The sequence below is a fragment of the Mytilus galloprovincialis genome, chromosome 5, assembly GCF_965363235.1.
Source record: "Mytilus galloprovincialis chromosome 5, xbMytGall1.hap1.1, whole genome shotgun sequence".
NCBI lineage: Eukaryota > Metazoa > Mollusca > Bivalvia > Mytilida > Mytilidae > Mytilus > Mytilus galloprovincialis.
In genome coordinates, this window is record NC_134842.1 from 49,177,021 (window position 1) to 49,200,107 (window position 23,087).

General features: G+C 31.2%; 1 protein-coding gene across 1 annotated transcript in view; it reads left to right on the forward strand.

The window, feature by feature from the left end:
- The first annotated feature begins 2,337 nt into the window (after positions 1-2,337).
- The window catches only part of LOC143074060 (collagen alpha-4(VI) chain-like), a 42,100-nt gene continuing 21,350 nt past the window's right edge, over positions 2,338-23,087 (forward strand). Inside the window, exons 1-11 of the mRNA XM_076249609.1 lie at positions 2,338-2,467; positions 8,021-8,236; positions 8,484-8,513; positions 8,949-8,975; positions 9,321-9,890; positions 10,869-10,910; positions 13,010-13,570; positions 14,568-14,597; positions 15,994-16,104; positions 16,677-16,709; positions 22,248-22,316. Coding sequence (XP_076105724.1) covers positions 2,407-2,467; positions 8,021-8,236; positions 8,484-8,513; positions 8,949-8,975; positions 9,321-9,890; positions 10,869-10,910; positions 13,010-13,570; positions 14,568-14,597; positions 15,994-16,104; positions 16,677-16,709; positions 22,248-22,316 — 1,750 coding nt within the window. The 5' untranslated portion in view covers positions 2,338-2,406. The remainder of the gene's footprint in view (positions 2,468-8,020; positions 8,237-8,483; positions 8,514-8,948; positions 8,976-9,320; positions 9,891-10,868; positions 10,911-13,009; positions 13,571-14,567; positions 14,598-15,993; positions 16,105-16,676; positions 16,710-22,247; positions 22,317-23,087) is intronic.

Consider the following 23,087-nt stretch of genomic DNA (forward strand, 5'->3'; position numbering starts at 1 on the left):
TTGTGTATAAGTTTTGCAGTATTTCCCAATATTGGTTGAGGCAAACTAAAGTTAGGCGAACGGGACTAATTTTTTTGGGATGTTCGGGAAGGACGGACTAGGGTAACACCTTATGCCTCTCCACTATTGCACCAACACACAAGTTCTGACTATTGTGCTGGTAATACTCATCCCACTAGCACTGTCATTAACACACACACATAAAAATATTTAATCTTAATTTTGATTTATTTTTTTTGGGCCGAATGATTATATGCATCCCCTTCACAAGGAGTCTCAAATTTGACAAATTTATTGTACATATACATTTTTGTAATATTTTAGCTTATTTTTCAACTAATTTTAAAGCTTACAAACTTAAATTGATCATCTCTTTCTTTTTATATGTCTTTTAACATTTTGTTTTGAACAAAAAGATTTGTTACATATACTTCACATGTATTTCTTTCAAATCTGACATTATTATTACAAAGCCATTAAATAAAATTCAGTCGAACTTGAAAATAAATGTGCAATCAAATATATATGCAAGTCGTCAACTGGTCAAGTGGCTAGATGCACATATCGTCAGCCATATAAACGACATGTCCTAATTGGGTGGTTTTAAAACTTCTAGACATATTTACGTAAATAAGGGATGAGTAAAGGAAAATAAATGAAAACAGAACGACTGAATTAAATAAAGGATGTTCGATGTACTTTATACTTCGGTTTATTTTAAAAATCTATACGATGCTTTATTTTTATCTAGTTTCCTTATCAAAATAATTAAATTGAGAAGATAAATACCTTATAAGCTTCCTTTACCGTCGATGCTAAAAGGTTTAATGTAATAAAACAATTTAAGCGTCTTTGACCTACTTTACCTTTTTATTCGGAGACTTGCGGTTATCTTCCGTTATGTTCAACGGGAACATTAGAATGATCTAGAATAGAACCCAGATGGAACCAAGAAGTTGGGTTGCATTAACCAAACAACCCGGATGTTGAACCAGTTACCATGGTTTCGAACCAAAGAACCAAGGTTCAGAACCAGAAAACCCAGATGGAACCAAGGTTTAAAACCAAAGTGCCCGGATATAACCTAATTTCATTCGGAATTCTCATGACTTTTTATACCTTCAACGTATTTTCCAAATCATTTATTTATTTAGTATATTTATATATAATTTTTATATAATAGTGGATTGGGAAACAAGTTTTGCAACTTATATTAATCCCTTTCCACTTTGCGGGTGCGAGTGCTGCCTTGTAGCGGTATTAGCCTACTCTTTTTCGAAATCTACAAGGGTGTCTTTAACGTGCAAGAAATATGGTTCTCTCTTAACACGAGTCAGCTTTTATCGTCCTCTTCTGACGGACTAACATCCTTTCCTCAAGACAATACTCGCAAATGGTGTCGAGGGAGAGACGAAAATTGAATTCCTGAAATTTTCATCCCGAACGGGAATCGAAACAGGAACTTTTGTGTTAGTAGTCCGAAGCACTAACCACTACACCACGGCTCCTATAAAGTTAAATTGATACTGTAAATTTAAAAACTATTACAAATAATGCCACTGGGTGAGTATCACTATAAAAAAGGTAACATTATAATATCTGATACGTATCTGTATTCAGATTTTCTTGAAATGGCAATATGTAATCAAGCATTTTTGTCAATTCTTCAAAAATCGCTAATTATTTGTTAATTTACAGAATATGGTGAAAGGTGAATGTGAATGTTTTTCTTCAAAATGCATTCTTGAACCAATTATTGAAAGACGTAAAATTCAAGAAAAGTTATGCATAAATTAGTATTGCTATATGATAAAAACATGCATATATATATGTTAGACTGAAAAAATAAAGATGAAATGCAGAATTTTAAATGTGCGTAGTGTTATGCGTTTACTTTTCTACATTGGCTAGAGGTCTAGTGGGGGGAGGGGGGGGGGGTTGAGATCTCATAAACATGTTTAACCCCGCCGCATTTTTGCGTCTGTCCCAAGTCAGGAGCCTCTGGCCTTTGTTAGTCTTGTATTATTTAATTTTAGTTTCTTGTGTACTATTTTGAAATTAGTATGGCGTTCATTATCACTGAACTAGTATATATTTGTTTAGGGGCAAGCTGAGGGACGCCTCCGGGTGCGGGAATTTCTCGCTACATTGAAGACCTGTTGGTGACCTTCTGCTGTTGTTTTTCTATTGTCGGGTTGTTGTCTCTTTTACCATTTTCCCCATTTCCATTCTCAATTTTATGTATGTGAATATTGATAAATTTACTAATAGTGCATTTGTCAGCTTAATACAAACAAACAGAAACAATGTGTGGAGTAATAACTTTTGAACTAGACTACAAAAGTCAAAAATTGATTAAAAGGTTATCTGCATTTTGCACTGTATTGCACAACTCAATCAGACATCATGAAAGTCGTAGCATGTATTTTGTTTGTTTCTCTTCTACATTCAACGACATGTAAAGCAGGTAATTTATATTTTTTATATCAACATTCATACATATATTACTTATCTATATTTATTACAATTTTGGGGAGAAAAAAGCACTATCACATATATCTTGCTACATTTTGAATCGTATTAGTGCTAATGAATAGATTCTGTTTAAACTTTTGCCACTTTCTTTCAATGAAGAGATAGTTATGTGAATTTAAAAATCCTTCTATTTAGGAAAAAACGAGAAGATATTCGGTGTTGCTAAATCTGTTGGGTATTCCTACATACTATCAATGGCTTTTCCAACTATTCAAAATATGCTTTATATACTTTTCTTCAAACCAATAAACTGTCGACAACTGTTGTTAAGTAATAAAAGTTTTAAGATGTTTTTAAATAACTGGTCCGGCTACACAGTTATCGTTCTTTGATTTTCACCAGTACCTACACGTGTAGTGTAAACATTTCATTTCGTGCAAATTTGTTCTTTCACTTTTTGAAACTATATCTTAATATTTTATGCACAATAGTAAGAAAGAATGTAAAATAACATGTTAAAAATGAAATATGGTCTTTTTGGTAAAATAGTGGTTTAAGTCATTTGATAAGATTAACAAAATTAGTACATTGTATATCTGAAGTAGTTCAACTATATTGTGAACCCTTTCAAATAAACAGTCTATGTTGTTTTAGTAAGAGCTGGTGCTCTTTTCTATAATTTTGATATAATTTGTTCCAAAAGTCCTACGCTACACTGTCAAACTCTTTCGAGAAAGAGCCGGTGCGATTTTTTAAAAAAATAATTGTTTTGTTTTAAAGAAATGCATTACACAATAACTATGCTCTTGAGTCCTCAAAAACAAATTTTTCTTTTAATTGAAAGTTTATACATGGAAATCCGAACATATTATACATTGTTGTACATCCCGTATTCACTATTTTATTGTAGTACATTATTTGCCAATTCATTCTGAATACGCAGATTTATAACAGTAATTAAGATATCAATACATTTCTTTAAGAATCACATGACGTTTATAATCTGATTTTAATGATTTTAATGATTTTATCATTATTGAAGCAAATGTTATTTCATAGATGTAACATCTAAGTGTAACTCTTTAAAGCAAATATAGCAAATATCAATTGCAAATGCACAACGCTAATCAACGTATAAAAAAGTATATTAAGTAATTACTTCGCACTCAATATGTGTTTCTGATAGAACACTTATCAGGTTCACTAGTACTCTGACCATAAATTTACGAATGAAGAAGATAACATGAAAATAAGATTCAAAGAAGGATTTTGACAAACTCTTTTCAAACAAAACATTTTTAAACTAACTTATTACTTGGTTGGGTTTTTTTTTTATTGATCATCATCGCATTTTTACATCAATTATTATGTTAAAATGTTACTGTATTTATTGCTTTAGTTGTTTTGTCCGTATTATTGATATATATATATAAGGTTTACGGTTATCAGATACCAAGGGTCTCAAAAACATGGGCAAACAACTTCGAATTTATATGGTTTGGTTTTCTAAATGTTTTGATTCGAGCGCCGCTGACGAGTCTTTTATGAAGTTTCTATCTTTATCAATGTTGATATATTTCTTACAGAGAGTTATACAATTTGTTTTTCATTTTTATTTTTTCAAACGAGATACATGACTTTTTGTATATAATTTGCTTTATATAACTCTTTAAAAGACAGAAGATATTGAGGCACTTATTTGAACCGAAATTCTACGCATTGACCAGTGCAGAATATGTTTTCCGTTTGCAACATACTTATTGGTGCAAAGAGTTTAGACTGTGCACTAGAGCAGCTATCAAACATGTTGTTTTGCTTTACAATCAAAAGTGCGAACAGTGCTTTGATAGATCACGCAGTGACTTATAGATGACAAGGCATGTCTGCTTCCCACGGGGAACGTTTGCTCAGATAACCCAATATTACATGTCTGAATTGTCTTATCAGCAAGGTCATTCAAGGTGAAGGTCATAACAAATAATATGTAATCCGGACCATGACACAATTATCTGTAGCATTAAACTAGTTTCTCCTATCGGTTTTTGGTCTGGAAAAGGACACACATTTATGGCACGCCGTTATTATATTTATTCAATTTCGAGATATCTTATTTAGTTAAATAAGATATCTTATAAACTAATTGAGATATCTTAATAACAAAATGAGATATCTTATATATTAATTGAGATATCTGATTTATTAAATAAGATATCTTATATATTAAATAAGATATCTTATTAAAATGTTTATAAAGATATCTTATTAAATATATAAGATATCTTATTTAAAATATAAGATATCTCTATTAATTTATAAGATATCTTATTAACTATATAAGATATCTTTTATATAGTTAATAATAGAGATATCTTATTTACTTAATAAGATATCTCCATAAGTTAATAAGATATCTCTATTAGTTTATAAGATATCTCTATTAATTAATAAGATATCTTATAAAGTATGCATTTAAAAGATATCTTTATAAAGAAGTAAGATATCTTATATACTTTATAAGATATCTTATTAATTAATAGAGATATCTTATTAACTTATAGAGATATCTTATAAACTAATAGAGATATCTTATTTACTTTCAAATTAAATAAGATATCTTATAAAAATTAAAGATATCTTAATACTTAATAAGATATCTTGTTAAATAAATAAGATATCTTCAAATTTGAATAAATATAAAAACGGCGTGCCATACACATTTGCAGGCCACCAAGGCCATTCTTCCAGAGTAGAAATCAAAATGAAAACAAATTATGGAAAAGAAAAGTAGAGTACCCAGATCAGACTGTTAAGTCGTTGTCAATAATACCAAATTTCTTCATTTATATAAAGTATAAAATTTCGATAATCTTTTGCTAATAAATCATGAATTATATTAGAAAAATTTGTTTTGACTAAACTTTTTTTCTTTATCTTCATATAAAGCAAACATAAATTTTATCATGTTCTATGTTTTTGTGTAATATTTTGTTGGCTGCTTTTTGTATTATTGTATTTTTTTCACGAATGTTGATTGTTGACTTTTTCTGTTTAATTTTCTTATCATTGTTTTTGTCAGTTTGTTATATTGGATACTATACTAGTATATTGCAAATTTGTCCTAATTTCCTTGCTATCGAATTTATCGATTTCCAATGGCGATTTTCTATCACCCATTCTTTGTCATTTATTTGGGGGTAAAGAGGGGGAGGGTCAAATGTGTTTATGTGCTGCAAGGACAATATAACTTTGGTTTAAGGAGAAGAGGAGCTATATGTTTGAATGTTAGGGAAAGTTACACATGTTGGCCACTTGTGTTACTCTCAAGTCGGACTTATACACACATTTATTCAAGGAGAAAACTATCTAAAATCAGTGTTTCTCACATTAATACTCATTTATCGGAATTATAGCCTTAAAGAAATCCCTGTGTATACTCTTAAGTTTTTCTTAACTGTACATTTTATACACCATCCCCTGTTTCAATTTTTTAAACAATTTGAAAACAATACTTTAATTATTGCCAGCTTACCCTTTTTGCATATTTTCTGATATTAAATGATTAGAACCTGTTGAAAACTGTTTTGATAACATATTGAAAGCATGTCAGAACACTATAAACGTAATGTTCAGCAGTCAATCATTGCAACATTCAAGATTATATAAAGTATCCAATCCTGCCTATGTCTCCAGTCCACATATTACTGTATGCCTATTTGTCAATTAAAGTTAACATATACTTGAAGTGTTCAAACAAAGCCATATTTGCAATAGTTGTATATATGAAGATACCAGTCTGAGATATAAATTCACTTAAAATGTTATAGAGATGTCTGCTAACATCTGATTATTGCATAACTTCCAAGCATAGCTATTGTTTTCTATATCAAGAACTTTAAAATCATAAAATAATAGCATTTACAAGTTAAACTATTTGTTTCATGACCATGGGGTAGGCAATTTTCTATGTTTTTTGCCCCTGGGGTCTCAAATTTCCAAAATTATTCTGCTGTTTCTAGCAATTTGGAATATTTAGTACATATTCAGGATATAACATACTATTGTAAGTTTTGTTGAGAAATTTTTTGTACTTCTAGCTTGTATTTTTTATGCCGTGGTGAATAAAATGCAGATTTAGGTGTTACGGCTTACTTTTGGGTTATCGACAGGACACAAACACCCAATAAATAATATTCAGGCTCGATCTATGAGTTTCAATGACTGCGAAGAGAAAATATAAGCACTTCTTAACAATTTAACTTACATATATGCAAATATTATGAATTATTTTTTTATTCAGGACTTTAAGTAAACTATGCATACTGTAAACTGTGAATTTATGCTGATTCATTATATTTAAGGCCCAGGATTCTATCAATCTTCATGAAATATTTATAAAACATTTATATTTGAGTTAATTTGTATAAAATCTGTGAGAGCAAATTTAATTAAATTCTGAATGTTCTCTTTTTTTCACCCAATATAGGTTGCATTTCTGTAAATATTTACAACGCAATTTCCCATAGGAACTCCTTTTACGGCTAAAACTGTACCACGTTTACTATGAAGTTTTGAAAAAATATTATCCTAGAATTGAAAGTTCATATGCACTACAATTTTTTTTCAAAGGTCAAAATATAGGGCTGTGCGGCATATTTTCAACGTTTATATGCCCTGAACATCTCAGAGTTTAAACTAACACTAATTTTGTTAACTACCCCTACCTCGAACGAAGGGTTACCACAGTTTTCAATATAAACAATATGCACATGTTTATTTACTGGTAACATTCCCAAGTTATGTCTCTTTGAGATGGAACACAGAGACCATAACTGGGTACCAGTATGTAAACAAAATTAATTTTCTATGCATATTCAAGATCTCCTCAAAAGAGGCGTGGTTTGAGAACAGCTGTATTTACAAAGTGCAACCTATAAAATCAAGTGAAATCTATATATAGAACATAACTTATTACCATAATATTAAATGACAGAACCAGAAAGGTGAATGAGAGGTGAGCACTGACTGCATAGAAGGGACCGCTTCAGTCATGCTTCAGTGATTCCCTATATAATCAGCACATGTTTTCCCACAAAAGGGGATCATGGGCACCTCCCCCTAATCCTCCTCTGATACCTGAAGAGGGTGTTTGGTAGAAAAACTATATTTGTTTTAATAATTAACGGAATTAGGAAAGGTCAGAGGATCTACAAATTTAATAAGTACATGTACAGTGTGAGGATACTCTGTACATCTAAAGGTAGTACCGGGGAAAGGGACTTACACATGTTCTTTGTTCACTTTATATAATATTGCCATCTTCCCTTTTCTTTTCATGAAACTAGGTTATCAAATTACATAGGTGTTATACAAGGATTTACCAAAACTTCTCAATTTATTGAAACAACAAACCAGCAGCAATCAACAAACAACCAACAACAAACCATCAGCAAACGATAACCACATGAACCACTTAACAACATGTTTTGATATATAAGTTGATAGTTGACACTGTTTATGATTATTATTTTCCTTCATTCCATTGTAGTCAATCGTAGATCAGTTGGAGCTGGGGCGTCGGCGTACGGTAAAAACCCAGACTTACTATTTCCTATGGTAAATGAGACTACAACTATGGCGCCTGTCACAGCTGTGACTCCTAACAACAACATACAATCAGCGAGACTGCAGGAACTTTACAAAACATTAGTCTGTTTAAATGTTGGGTCAAGTGCAAACGGTAACGATCCCGACAAAAAAATAGGTAAATATGAATTTGAATTTAATCATTTTTTTTTTGCATTTTAGCCCCTTATTTAAAAACAAGACATGAAAGAAATGAATACATTTATGTACTACTTACTAAAAGTATTCATAAATTTATGATACTTTATGTTTTTTTATTTCAAAGGCAAAAATTATGTCCATGTACTTCAGGCATAAATGACTATTTGATGACAAAATATATATAAGGGCACATTTTAATAATCACAAATTATATCTGTTTGTAGACTTTGGCAAGAACAGCATGCTCCCAACATGTAAGTTTTAAATTACTTTAATTTAAAAAAAAACCGTTTTACACATTATATTCTCAATCTTCACAAATAAATATACACATTGTTTTCAACATTTTAAAATTTTCCAGTTGCAACAGCATATGAGTTTGAATTTTATATGAATAACTCTCCTTGCCATCAAGAGACATAGTTACCGTGCTATACATGTATAAGGCAGCCTCTCGTTGGTCGGACAAACCAACCGAATCAATTAAAATGTAATGAATCGGAGTGTGAGATAACTCGGCCCGGAGACAACTCGGACCGTCAATAAGCCAATTAGATCATGCCACTAAAACTCTTTTTAGAGAGAGAATTACCCTGGGTAGGTCGTTTGTTCTGCAAAGTGGATGAATATCTTGAGCCAAGTTGTGCTTATATTTTTAAAGTTGAAAAATTTTTGTTTTTCTTCTTCAGATCCTACACATATAAAGGACTGTTTCTGTGAGTAGACACATTAATACATATTCATACATCGCTACCATCCATTTTATCTGTATTGTTTAAATTTGTTGAAATGTTATACTCCTGCCATTTTAAATGTGTGATTTTATTTTTTTAATTTATTTTCATTCACCTTTCTATAATGCTTTGCAATGCTCTCTTGTAGATTTGCTTTTAATAATCTTATTGCATTTATCTTGTACAATGCTATAACAAACAAATTTTAATATCTGTCAGAAGACAATTCATTCAACGTATATAAAGAGGTTGTTAAAAATAGTAGCATGTTTTGAATTGAGCTCCTAATAGACACATATATTTTTTTCTTTCTGAATTTCATTTCAGTTAACTATAACTGCCACGAGAAAGTTGATTTAGTGTTCCTCTTGGATGCTTCTGGTTCTGTTGGAATAGAAAATTTTGAGAAGGAGAAACAATTCATTATCGAGTCATCCAACCAATTCATTATAGGGCCTAATGACGCTCAAGTTAGTGTTGTTATGTTTTCTAACCAACCACACAACCAGTTCAATTTGAGCGAGTTCGACAACATTTCATCCATCACAAATCAAATCAACGCTATTCCCTATGAAGCGGGAGGTACCTACACTAGTTTAGCTCTTCAATTTGCTAGTGATAATAGTTTCACTGCTGAAGCTGGCAACAGACCGGATGCAATCGATGTTCTGGTGGTTGTCACAGATGGCAAATCTACTGATCATGCGCAGACTCTTAGGGAAGCATCAGCTTTAAAACAAAGAAACATCGTAATTGTTGGTGTAGGTATAGGAAGCGCGGTTGATGCGCAAGAACTCAATGGTATTGCGACAAGTCCTCTGTATGTCATGTATGCTAATGACTTTGATGCACTAAGACATTTTTACAGAGATATTCATGATATTTCTTGCATCATTGGTAAGTAAAGATAACAATCAAGAAGTATCTTCTCTAAATTCATCTCTTAAGAATCGAAAGGACTATGGGTAATTTTATTGTCCATACACAAAACTGAAAACAACGTTACTTCTTTGGTTGAACTTCCATTTTTTAGTACCTTATAATCCAATCACAACGTTTGGATGTTTGCTTTTTGAAAATATTACCCAGAATGCATTATATTCTGAAACGGCAAAAACCATTCTCATTAAAATTTACCCGAAGACACCTCTCAACCTTTTAACAGTTTTATTTTCAAAGACAAGAAACTTTTAAAATTGGTTAAAAAAAAGAATAAATGAAATCAGTTAAAAAAAACCATGAAATCATCTCTGATAAATTCTTGCATATTTAAGATGTTTCAGAATTAATTTGGTTGATAGCTGTTTTATAACTTCCAGTGTCAATGTTGCATGCATAATCAGGTCGATTTGCAATTATGAACTATTCATGCCATGGGATTGTGCGACATACGTTTATGTAAAATAAATTTTTATATTTATTTCAAAGTTGTTTATTCAGTATAACATTCGACTAAAAGAATGAGATATATATTGAACAACAAAACTAGTACGTTATAAAAGAGAGAAGATACCAACAGAATATCCAAACTCATTAGTCGAATAAACAAAAAAAAAGGATAAAACGAACTAGAAAAAAAAATAATCCGGAGACTACTTAAGGGTTATCGAAATCGGGAAAACTCATCCTGTTCTACATATAACAACCGTCGTCTTTCAAATAGATGCACAAATTCGGTGATAAGTCTCATCTGATGAACATAAATAAGAACAAATATGAACGGATAGTGAATACCGCAATTAGAGTATCATATTCTGTCAATTAAAAGATATGTTATAACGATCAAATTTCGTGCGTTAGAATTAACATATATAGTTTATATAATGGGATAAAACCTCTACAGTAACTTATAATCATTTCTCATTTGCATTGCAGAACCTGTGGTGACAACACCAGAGCCTACAAGACCTAACTTAGGTAATCTTAATATGATTTGTTTCTTCAAAATCTTCAGGTGTGATACCAACAAATCATAGTATACGAAAAAGGGTAGAAAAAAAGTTCCCTTGAATTAGACAGACTGATATAGGAGATTAATCCTACATTTGATTGAAGAAGAAAAACCTAAGTAAAAAAATTATACCCTGGGTGTTTCAAAGCACTATTAATTTTTGTTATTTGATGTATCTGTAGAATAGTTAGGAAACTTGAGGTAACATGTTTACTAAATCTTGTAAACATGAAGAAGGGGGTGACAATTTGATTGGTAAACTGAAAATGGAATTACACCCATACTGTATTATTTTTTGATTAATGCACAGTTTTTAAAATTTCTGATAATCTTAAGGTAGCACAATACAAAGATTTTATAACTCCAACTCACAAGTTTTAAAATGCTGTAACTTTCTTAATAATGCTTGAAAATTTATAAAAGTGGTAGTTTTGGATAGCTAACAGATTACTCTTTCAAATTAATGCAATGTTATTATTATGCAACAATTATGTAACCAATTATAATATTAACTGTGTCTAAAATATTTTTCACCAAATTTCCACTTTCAAATGAAATTAGCTTCTTCATAGGTATCCCTAGAGGGTCGATTTTATTATATGTTGTTCTTATGGCCATTATCTACAAAAGGGTGTCTCAGATTTCAGATAGAATGTATAGAACAAATTTTACACCTAATAAAACATTATCTTCTTTTATGTGGTTAGGATGTTTACACTAATTAGAGATTTATGAGAGAATGGAATACCATAGAGACAATCTGAGACACCCTTTTGAAGCCCATGATGTGTTGATTAAGATTTCGTTAAAATTTTCTGTATAGTTAAAAAGATGATAGAGCTAAATTCATTCAAGTGAACTTCTCCACATTTTGCCACTAATTACATAATAATTGATTACATAATGATTGCATAATAAAAATATTGCATTCATTTAAAAGAATTATCTTTTATCTATCTATATATACCTCTTTTGTTATTTTCTATGCATTCATAAGAAAGTTACAGCATTTCAAAGGTTAGTCATTGGAAGTAAAAAAATCTTTGTATTGTGCTACCTTAATAAAACAATTGTTCATATAGAGCTTTTAACAAGTTCTCTCAGACATCATAAATCAGAAGATCAAATCTAAGTTTGAATCCCCTGCAGTATTAATAGCATTAGGACTGACTGATTGATTGATGTTTGACGACAACCTGTTAGCAACTAGTCATGAATATTCTGCACCAGAAGAACACTACAACCAATCAAAAAGGTAGGTTTCGTCTAGTGGGACGAAGCGTGGATGTTTCTTCTAGAATGCAAATAGGAAGCATATTATCAAGTAACAGGTCATATACTCATGAATCCTTTAATCATAATTCGTAAGAGTTTATAACGTACAACCACAGGAACTCCAGAGACCTTTTAGACCTTGTTTCGTAATATTATGTATATACTAGTACAAATTAAAACAGACTCGTATTGGGGAAATCTCAAACGGAAAACATTGAATCAATTGAAATACTTGTACCCCTGTACGTGTACCGTAGTGGTTGTGATAGATTGCAGTCTGCAAATAGAATTGACAGCCTAGTCATAATAAAGGCGAAGGCGTTATTTTATCATAAAGAACCAATTAAATGGTAAAATCAAAAAAATACTAAATTCTGGAATATTCAAAACAAACGTCCATGATCAAATGGCGACAACAAGCTCAAACATATCAAACAGATGGACACAACTGTCATACTCCTGACCTAACAGATTAAGGTAAGCATTTGAAAATTACACGCAGAGGAAGGACAATATCTAGGCAAAAAGGATAAACACATGGAAAAGGCCATCGGAGAATCAACAGTAATTATATTGGAACTGATGTTTGATCAACACAATTATAAATAAAACCTCAGGTATTGAAGGATATGTAAAGCTTAGAAATTGTTTAACGTATATAACTGTTGTCCGTTTTTACGAAAAAAAAACCGATTTCAAACAGATTTTAACTTACTTTTTGCGATATAACAAATTTATTAATAATCAGCAATATAGTCTTTAATAGAAGATGTTTTGTTTTTAATTTCAGATTGTCACGACAAGGCAGATCTCGTTTTTCTACTGGATGCATCTGGATCTGTTGGAATTGATAATTTCAACAAAGAAAAAGAATTCATCTCCAATTCATTATCTCGATTCATCATAGGTCCTAATGATACTCAAGTCAGTGTTGTAATGTTTTCTAATCAACCTGTCAGTCAATTCAATTTGAGCGAGTACCAAGACCGTGAGTCGATAGTAAACGAGACCAATTCAATTCCCTATCAAGCTGGAGGTACTTACACTAGCTCTGCCTTGGCTTTTACCAGGGACTATAGTTTTACAGCACCATCAGGTGACAGACCAGATGCCAGGAACTTTCTGATTGTTATAACTGATGGAAAGTCGACAGACCCTACACAGACATTAGTTGAAGCAGCTAACTTAAAGCAAAATCAAATAGTTATAATTGGGGTAGGAATAGGTAGCGGAGTTGATAGAACTGAACTCTCGGCGATTGCCAGTGGCTCACAATATGTTTTGCATGTGGATAATTTCAACTCACTCAGCCAGTTTTATGGCGACATTCACCAACTTGCATGCATTGCTGGTAAGAAATCTTTACCAACGAGATATTTCAACTTTACAATAGCTTTCAATATATTATTTTTCTTTTTGCAAGTGAGGTTAAGAAATTTGTAATAGTTTCTTTAAATCATCAAACTGTGATACTGAATTCAATGATTGAGGTAAAACATGAAAAAGATCGTCAAAGTAGTTGTTGTCATTTTTCTATCTCAATAGGTGTGCAGTTTTTGTAACTAAAATTATTTGAACGATAATGCTCCTTTACTAATACACAGTAAAAAAAGCACCCTGACATTGCTGATTATAACGTAATTTCTATCTGTATATACCAATTGCATCAGTTGGTGATTAGATTGACATTAATATGTGTCCGGTGAAAATAATTAACAGCAAATAGATAGTAATTTTACATCCCCCCCCCCCAACAAATTACAAATAAGGACATACTTCTAGGCTAAGCATTGTTAATAATATAAAGGGCAGTTTAAATCTTAACCACATTTGTTAATAAAAATAGAGACATAAAACTCATATATTTAAACCTGAGACATGGGACATCAAAGGTTACGTGTGTCTTTTGTAATTTTGTGATTTAGTATAATGATAATATTTTGTAGTAACGAAAGAAAGAGAATTATGTGTAACCGAATAGCGGATTATTTTCGCAGGTGTAAAATTTCCCGATTTTCATGGAATAAGGTATACGAAATATTTTGGCGGTTATTATGTCGGAGGATTTAATATTTCTATCAATACCTTTGCATGCGCACTTTTAAATTGGCGGAATTCATTTTGGCGCTTTTGTTCTATCCGCGAAAATAAGCGAAAATGTACACCCTGCAAAAATAACCGGCTATACAGTATTGTAGTTCCTTTAGTTGTTACAACAGTTAAAGTTAACATTATTTTTATAAAAAAAATAATGATTAATTGATTATATTGGCAATGGAATTGTGATAATGTGATTACTTTTACAGCCCATAAGGGGCCTCTGTTATTAACTATTATTTTACTTTCAGATCAAACTACTCCACCTCCAACAACACCAGGTAAACATTTTTTGGCTGCTATGCATAAAACCGCTCTAGTTAAGACATCCAATAGTATTACATTTTTATCCTAGGACAAGTTGAAAAATCCGTCCGTTTGGAACACATCTAAGCTCAAGTAGTCTTATGTATATCAGCCCAATTTATTTTTCTTGAAATCCATGTTTGATTTAAAAATAAGTTACTTGCATTCACTTTTTAAAGTTTAAATCATAATAACCTTATTTGTTTGATACTATAGTTGTAAATATTTATTTTAATAGCATTATCGATATTTTAAAGTTTGCCTTTGGGATGCTATGGTGAAAAAAAAAAAGAAATCGAAGATGACTTATGCATTTATATGACAACAATTTTAAACAGAATAAGATATGAACATTTAATTTAGATCGATTCACGCCATACAAATTTCTAGTTTAACTAAACAATATAGCTTTTTGCTAAATATTTTCTTTCGCATTCAATCTCTTTAACATTCTTATGCGTTTCAAGGTATAATATGTTTTTATATCGATGTGAAAATATTTACTGATGACAATTTCTCATATTAATTACATGAACCTATTTGATTTGTTATGTGATGATTTCCCTCTGAATATCATCTTGTTGATTTTTATCAGGTGTGAATTTATCAACTCGAAAAATTGATTATATTTATTTGGATACTTGACTCGTGTTTCTTTAAGATAAAATGTGATATTTCAGTCATTATCTTAGTGATTGTAAGATCATAATACTTCATGATGTTGTACAAACCCTAATACGTACTTTAATAATGAAAATGTCTTTGAGAGGAAACAATTTGCTGAAATTGTATGTTTTGAGACATGGTTTGCATTTTCGTTTCGTTTTTCTTATTTGTTATTCTTTCTGAAAAAAGTATTGGGGGAGGGGTAATTGCAATTGCATATGCAATCCTCCAAACATCAGTGATCAAAAACAAAAAAACCTAAAAATAAAAGGCTTTAAACAATAACCGTTTTGAGTAAAACCCCTTAAAAACTTAGATATGCATTTAGTGTTTCGATATATATATATATATATATATATATATATATATATATATATATATATCTTTCGAGACTGTAACAGATCATGACAGACAATTCAAAAGTCGACAGTTTTCTTTCTATTGGTAAAACTGTATACCTGAACGGTTGTTTGATGATATGATTTTAAAAAGCTTGCGTATTTCTGTCATACATGATTATCATCTTATAACATGTATAGGTTAGCAGTTTGCCAAGGTGTTGTCCGTTTCTTTTCAATGTATGAAATTGAATACCCCGTTGGTAGTTTCTGACCATATTTTATGAGGGATTGGAATATATCAAATGCTTAAAACTTGATCTTAAATCATAATTGAGCTATAACTGCATGTCTTAATATGTTATAGAACCGACAACAACTGGCTCTACCCCAGAACCGACCACTGGTGAACCAACTACAACAGGATCCACTCCAGAACCAACCACTGGAGGACCAGGAAGAGTAAGGGGGTCAACAGGTTTGTACAAATTTCAAAAATATATTGAATGTTGGTCAAATGTTGACAAAAGTAGGTTTGCATTAAAACGATTTTTTCTAACAATTTCTATTACCGACCTCCTGTGAAAACTGGAATTGGAATAAATATCTATACTGAAGCAGACAACATACATTTTCCTCGTGAGTAAATATACTGCTTAAGGTGGTAGCCAACACCTGAACTAAAATTGATTTGGCTCGTTTAATTTTCTTAAAATTTTTGTCAAAGTATTTACTTTGACACTTTAACAAAAATATAAAAAAAATTAAAAATTTGGACCAACCATTTTGTCAGAAAAATTACACTAGTTATATAGCAATTTGACAAACACCAATTCTGATCATTTAGAAGCTTAATATTCCTTTTACAACACAACGTAATTAAAACATTGAGCTGACTTTACAGAGTTATATCCCTGTATTGTTAGGTACCACCTTAAGATTCTAACAAATGAAAAAAAAGAAACGTACTGCCTACCATTGCGTTCGTAAAAGATGAAACAGTGATATATAGTTATTCATATACAGAGTTTGTTTATTTTGTTTTTACAGGACCTGGTGTAGGCACTGGATCTGGAGTAACAGGTAAACAAAAAAAATGATATCAAAATTAGACTAATCAGATGTCATGGTTCCCGCTATGTTTTCGGTTGTGTTCGTTTTGCTCAGGTTTAAGTATTTTTTTACAGTAAAACTGTATTTTGTAAAATATAGTTTGTGAGTTTTTCGTTCTAGTCTTTGTATTGTTTGTTTTTCTTCAACTTAGGATTTTCAATTTTTGTAGATGAATCATCTGTCTCTTTTTTTAACTGCCTACTACAATGAATAAGTTTTGTATATGGCATATGCAAAGCACGTAGAAACTTTATTTGACGTCCAAATGTTTATAAGATTCAATATGTGCTTTAAAATGCACAAAAACTTATCATTAGCATCAATATACCCATAAGTTCCTTTTTTATTTTAATTTATAGTTTGTATATAACCTTGCATTCGGATATTGTCGTGTCTTTCTTGACAGATTTTAAGAGTTGCCCAAATATTCCTATTTTTAAAAGATGACATTTACTGTTTTATTATCTTTAAATGGTACATGTATTACCTCTTTGTCTTATTTCTACTTGCAGCGACACCTTGACCAGGACCAACGATGTAGATATTTTTTTTTGGACAGTGCAACGACTTCAAAATGTGTCAATACATGTCAGACATGCACATTGCATTTGTAATAAAATTTCAAATATGTGCAATGTGTTTTTCATTTCTAATCCTGTAGAAGCTTCCGTAAAACAACTATTATGTCATCTCAAGAATATTACAGAACACAAACGGGTCATTGTTACTATGAAAGTTTGTTATTGATGTTTTTTTAAAGAATTTGTATCTAAATTAAAATGAAGTAAAAGATACCAAAAGGACATTCAAATTCGTTAGTCGAAGTCGAAGCCCCAAAAATGACAAAAAGACAAACACATAAAAGCTAATCATGCTCCACATGTGGCACCTGTTATCATTTATCATATATGTCGCCAGTGAAGAAATGTCGTAATACACTTGTTGCAGTGGCGAAATCTATATATCTACAAATCCCCTTTAAGATTTAATTGAAAAAAAATATTCAGTGAATAGTTAGTCCAAAAAGACATTCAATGACTATTTAGTATGCTCATTTATGAAATTCCTGTCGTTTTCATACAAAGAACAATTACTTTTTAATGCTTCACGACAGATAGCACTTAATTTTTATCAACAATTATATATCAACAGCCTGGTGGATTGCATTGAAGTACAAAGAAATCTGTTTTGTATAATGCAATTCTGTCCCTACTGTTTTCTTATCCAGGTTTTCTTATCCAGATAAGATTTAGTGGTCGTCTATATACAAAAACATGGACAATCGGGAAAACGGTGTTAGATTCAACGTATGCGTCTACTTTTACTCGGGCATACATACTAGATAACATACTAGATACTATGAGTTTAAAACTGATATCCCCATGTTTTATTCGTCTTTTCACATATTCGAATTTTGTTAGTTTGAATAAGATAAGACCGACTATACTAATCCGTAAAACTAATGACAGTTTATAGACAATAATACGTCAAATTTACGCACTATCAAAACAAATTCAAAATTAAAGAGCTATTAAGGACAAATCTATCCATATTTTTAAAAACGCTTATTTCATGCCAAATACTCTCTAATTGATAAACACTTGTATTGGTGGTTGATGTTTTGCAGTTGTCTTGTTTAGATTGCAAATTTGAACAGTGTGTCTGTTGACACTGGTTTAGAATCTGCTAAAAGGTTACCATACAGTTTCGACAGTTGAGAATACTTGCGACATATATCTGCTTAACAACATGTTGTATTCATAACTAGACTTTAAATCTAACTGAGATTTAGAGGAGAGAAGGGAAATGGTGACCATAAGTTATGGGATGAATAAGTCTGTTTCGTAGTCTAAAGCATTTCATTTAAATTTCATTCACTTGCTTCATTTATCAGAAAAATTAATACCGTTAATGTTATTACTACCACTGGTCTGATGCCTCTGCTGGTGGACTGTAAGTTCCCGAGGGTATCACCAGCCCAGTAGCCAGTACTTTGGTACTGGCATGAAAATACGGATTTTTTGTGTTATTAAAATTTGCTGTTACAAAATGTTAGAAATTATTATAAATTAATGAATGTATATCCCTCATGCAAAGCTCTGATTCCTTTCACGGTTTTGGCTGTACTTTTGGGACCTTTTGGATTATGACTCTTCATTTTTTATATAAACTTTGGATTTCAAATATTTTGGCCACGAGCAACACTAAAGAGACATGTATTGTCGAAATGCTCATCTGGTGCAGGAAAAATTGGTACCGATAATGTTATTATCATCGAGAACTATATCAAGTAATATATGATAACATCAGTATACTACTGTTGCCTTAATATATGTTGTAAACACATTTTTGTACAAGTTATCAGTATTTTGTGAATCTCTTTACATAATTAGATAAAATAAGCACAGTATCTTTTGATAAGCTTGTCATACCCTTTCTTTCCACAGCAACATACTACTGTCTTGTGCATATATAGTACTGATACTCAGTTTATTTGAAAACACTATCGAAAAGTATTCTCCCTTTGTTATGATGAAAGTTTAGAACTTTTACAACAATCAAGTACCATAACTTTAGAAAATTAAAACTGAAAACGACGAAAATCGACCTTAACCTATCTTAACTTGAATACAACATTTCAATTTTTATAAATCTAAAACATTTTTTTTTCAACTAAAAATGTACTTAACAGTCGGATAGATATGATGATTCCAGTATCTGTCGAAAGTGAGTATAACAAACAAATTTACAATGAATAAAATGCATAACAAAATACATATAAGAAAGGTGATATGAAAATGAACCTCATCTTTTTATTGCATTTAGATGATACCATTAGATATTATAAGAATACTGCAATTCAGAAGGTATATACGAAAGAAGATTCCGAACTCGTTAAAATGTACATCACATTGTACTGTACAAAGCAAGTTCTATAATAAAGATGAAGTAATATTGCGTAACCATAAACAATAAACCAGTAAAATACACAATACTAAATACCGAACACCTCAGTTTTATTATTATAAATTAAGGAATGTATCTCCCTCGTGCAAAGCTCTGATTCATTTCACGGATTTGGCTATACTTTTTAAACCTTTTGGATTATAGCTCTTCATCTTTTATATAAGCTTTGGATTTTAAATGTTTTTGCCACGAGCATCACTGAAGAGACATGTATTGTCGAAATGCGCATCTGGTACATGATAATTGTTACCATTCATGTTATTGCATAGTAGTTTTCAAGAAAAACATCATATTTCCGACTGTTGTAGATTTTCTCATTACGATAAGCATATAATGAGCCAACAGCTTTACAAAGTTATATCATTTCCACGAGGAACCACCAAACTAAAAGGGACAGTTTAAAAGTAATCAAAACCATGGAAATGATAATAATTTTCAGAGTCTTTTACAGCATGGTTTTTTAAATTATGTGAATATTTACAGCATTAATGTCCTTCTGTCACTCTATCGTACTTGTTTCAATTGTATGCATAAATATATATTTTTTAGGAGAAGCATATTCTTGCAGCAAAAACGTGTTATGAAAACACGAGATTGTTGTCCTTATTCAGGGATATGGGCCCGGCAACGTTTGCTACAACAAGTGTTGACTTTGCACATAATAAGTAGCTATTTTGGAAATTTGACTTTGGTATATGTTTTATGTTTCTGAATTAAAATACAGACCAGACAATACAGTAAGAGTATGGCAGTCATAGTTTTTGCAAAAACTGTTCTAATTACATCATACATTTATTAAGAAATAATTGATGAAGCTATACTTTGTTGTAGTTTTAACATGGGTAGGCATTATATTCGTGATTATTTTTGCCCGAGCGATACACGCATCAATTATTTCGATTCTGAATAGGACAGATACGGTAATTTCTATGTCCGATAAGTATAAGTGTAAAAGCGTTTGTGTAGGCTCTTCCATGAACCTCCATTTTTTGTTTGTAAAGAAGCAAACGGTTGGCACTGTGAATTTTCAGAGCGAGGAGTTTGTACAGCCAGGATGAACGGTTGTCGTATCTAGGTCAAATATGTCAATTTCGGAATGCAAGACATTACAGTCATTCATAATAAATGAATTAGTAGCATCGTGTGCACCATTAAAGAGTTTGGAAGTGTTTTAAAGTTGATGAAATATAATAGGTGCATGATAATTTAATAAAATTCATTATTCTGAAGAAGTCAATATACGCATGTGCAAACAAATTTTATTCGATTTAGAGCATGGGTTTGATCACAAAGCGAAAGAAGCACGTCATATTAGAATCTTTGTCTTATCATTAGCAACTAGATATTAAAAAAATATTATGTATTTTATATAAAGATAGTAATGTGAACTAAATATACATATATTTTTAAAGTTTTTGTTTAAAATGAATTCCATAAAAAAAATAATAAGTTAGATGAACATTAGTTTAAAGAAGTTCTATTCTCATCAATCCATTTAGACGATTTAAACAAAGTAAAAAACAGAGTAGAAAGTCTCAACAAGATGGAAATCAGAACCGTTGACAAGGTAAGCGTTTCCTATTATATCAACTTTCGAGTCAATGTTGTCGGCTCTCCGAATTTGTCCTGCGTTTGGATGCCAAGTAAATGAGCAGCTCCTTGGAAGTTGCTGCTATAGACCAACCGCCATGCGAAACCACACTAATTAAAAAAAAAAATATCACAAATGTTTAGCTTACAGGGTATACGACTTTTGTTGCGTATAAACTTCTACGACCATAAAAATTGTTAAATGAGTGAAATTATAGACCTGCCGTATAGGGTACATGAAGAGTATTGTCGAGAAATGGAAATATGACTGTGTATGTTATATGACAAATTATGATCCCATAAGTAAAATGTGTGAAATGAATTACCAGCCACTTGATAAAAACTTATCTACTGGTCCTTCAGTTAAAACAATTTTTAAAGATACCTGTCTTATAATTTTGTTCTCCAGATGCTCATGTTGTATACAAAAGACGCATTTATGACACTACAGTAAAATAGGTTAAAAAATCTCATGAACTTCCCTCTTTCAAGATTTTTAAACACAATTTGCTTCTTTTGTTTTTTGTATTTATTTGTTTGTTTGTTTCCCAATTTTGTTTGTCAGTCTGTATTTTTTCTGCGTTCTTTTATTTTAAACCATGAATTGTTTTGCTCTAATATATTTAAAGGTGATTAGGTACGAAGTTGAAAGAAAGTACAGGTTACTGTCCAATGGTTCGTGCGTAAGAACATTTGGTTGATTTGTTTACTTTTGGAGTCAGATGTGCTTGCTTGAACTGCACTAGAAGTCTTTTGGTTGCACCTAAGCCCATTTAAAAACAGGTCAATACGTATGCGCTTTTTGATTTGTGTACGAATTCGGACAATTGCTTAAACAAAAAACACACAGTATAAATTTCTGCAGAAGTAGTTCCAATACGTCACTTATCTATCACCTTGGACTTCATAGATAAACTTTTGAATTGCAGAGATCTTCACTTACATAACCAGACATGGGGAAAACGTTGTGTTCTTTATTGCTGTTAGCTACAGTTCTTTCTTACGGGAGATGTAAATCAGGTAAATACTTATACACTAATACATTTATACACTATTCTACATTTTGGAGAATGCAATTGATTTTAGTTTGGTCAGTCTTTGCCATGTTCATTTGACGATCATGTGTTTCCGTATGGGATGAGATATTCATAAGATTTTGAAATTATTCGATAACTTACATATAGATTTTGAAAATACTTATTGCTAACATTAGTGGGAACATTTTAAAAGGAGATAAATAACATACAAATTATGTTTTCATTTAGTTAGTAACGTTGAATTAAAAAAAAAAACCATCAATGGCCATTAACGAGCAGACACTGTTTTAAAGACTCTTAGTGTGGACCTAGATTTGTATATTTTATTTAAATTGTAACTTGCTGGTTTTAAAAACCCAATACATCTCATTTAATCAGCTCTTGAGTTGAAGTGTGCTGTATATTGATAACATGTGATTAAGTTCACGTATCAGTCATTTACTTCATGGTCATCCCATATTCTAGATAAACGATGTATAATTGTTTGTAAAAAATACTACGATGCGCTCGGCGCTAAATATATGCAAGAACTAGCTGCATTATTTTAAAATTTCCATGCAACTGATAATTTTCTTTTTAATACATTTTCGAATGTACAAGTACAAGTCCAGTTGAAACAAATTACTTGGACCAGCTATCAATGATGTACATGCCAAGCAATACAAATCGTTCTATTGAAATACGAAAACAACCGAAGCTTCTCGAAATATGCCTATGAGTAAGATTAAGATTTGGAACATAATATTGCGTTAGT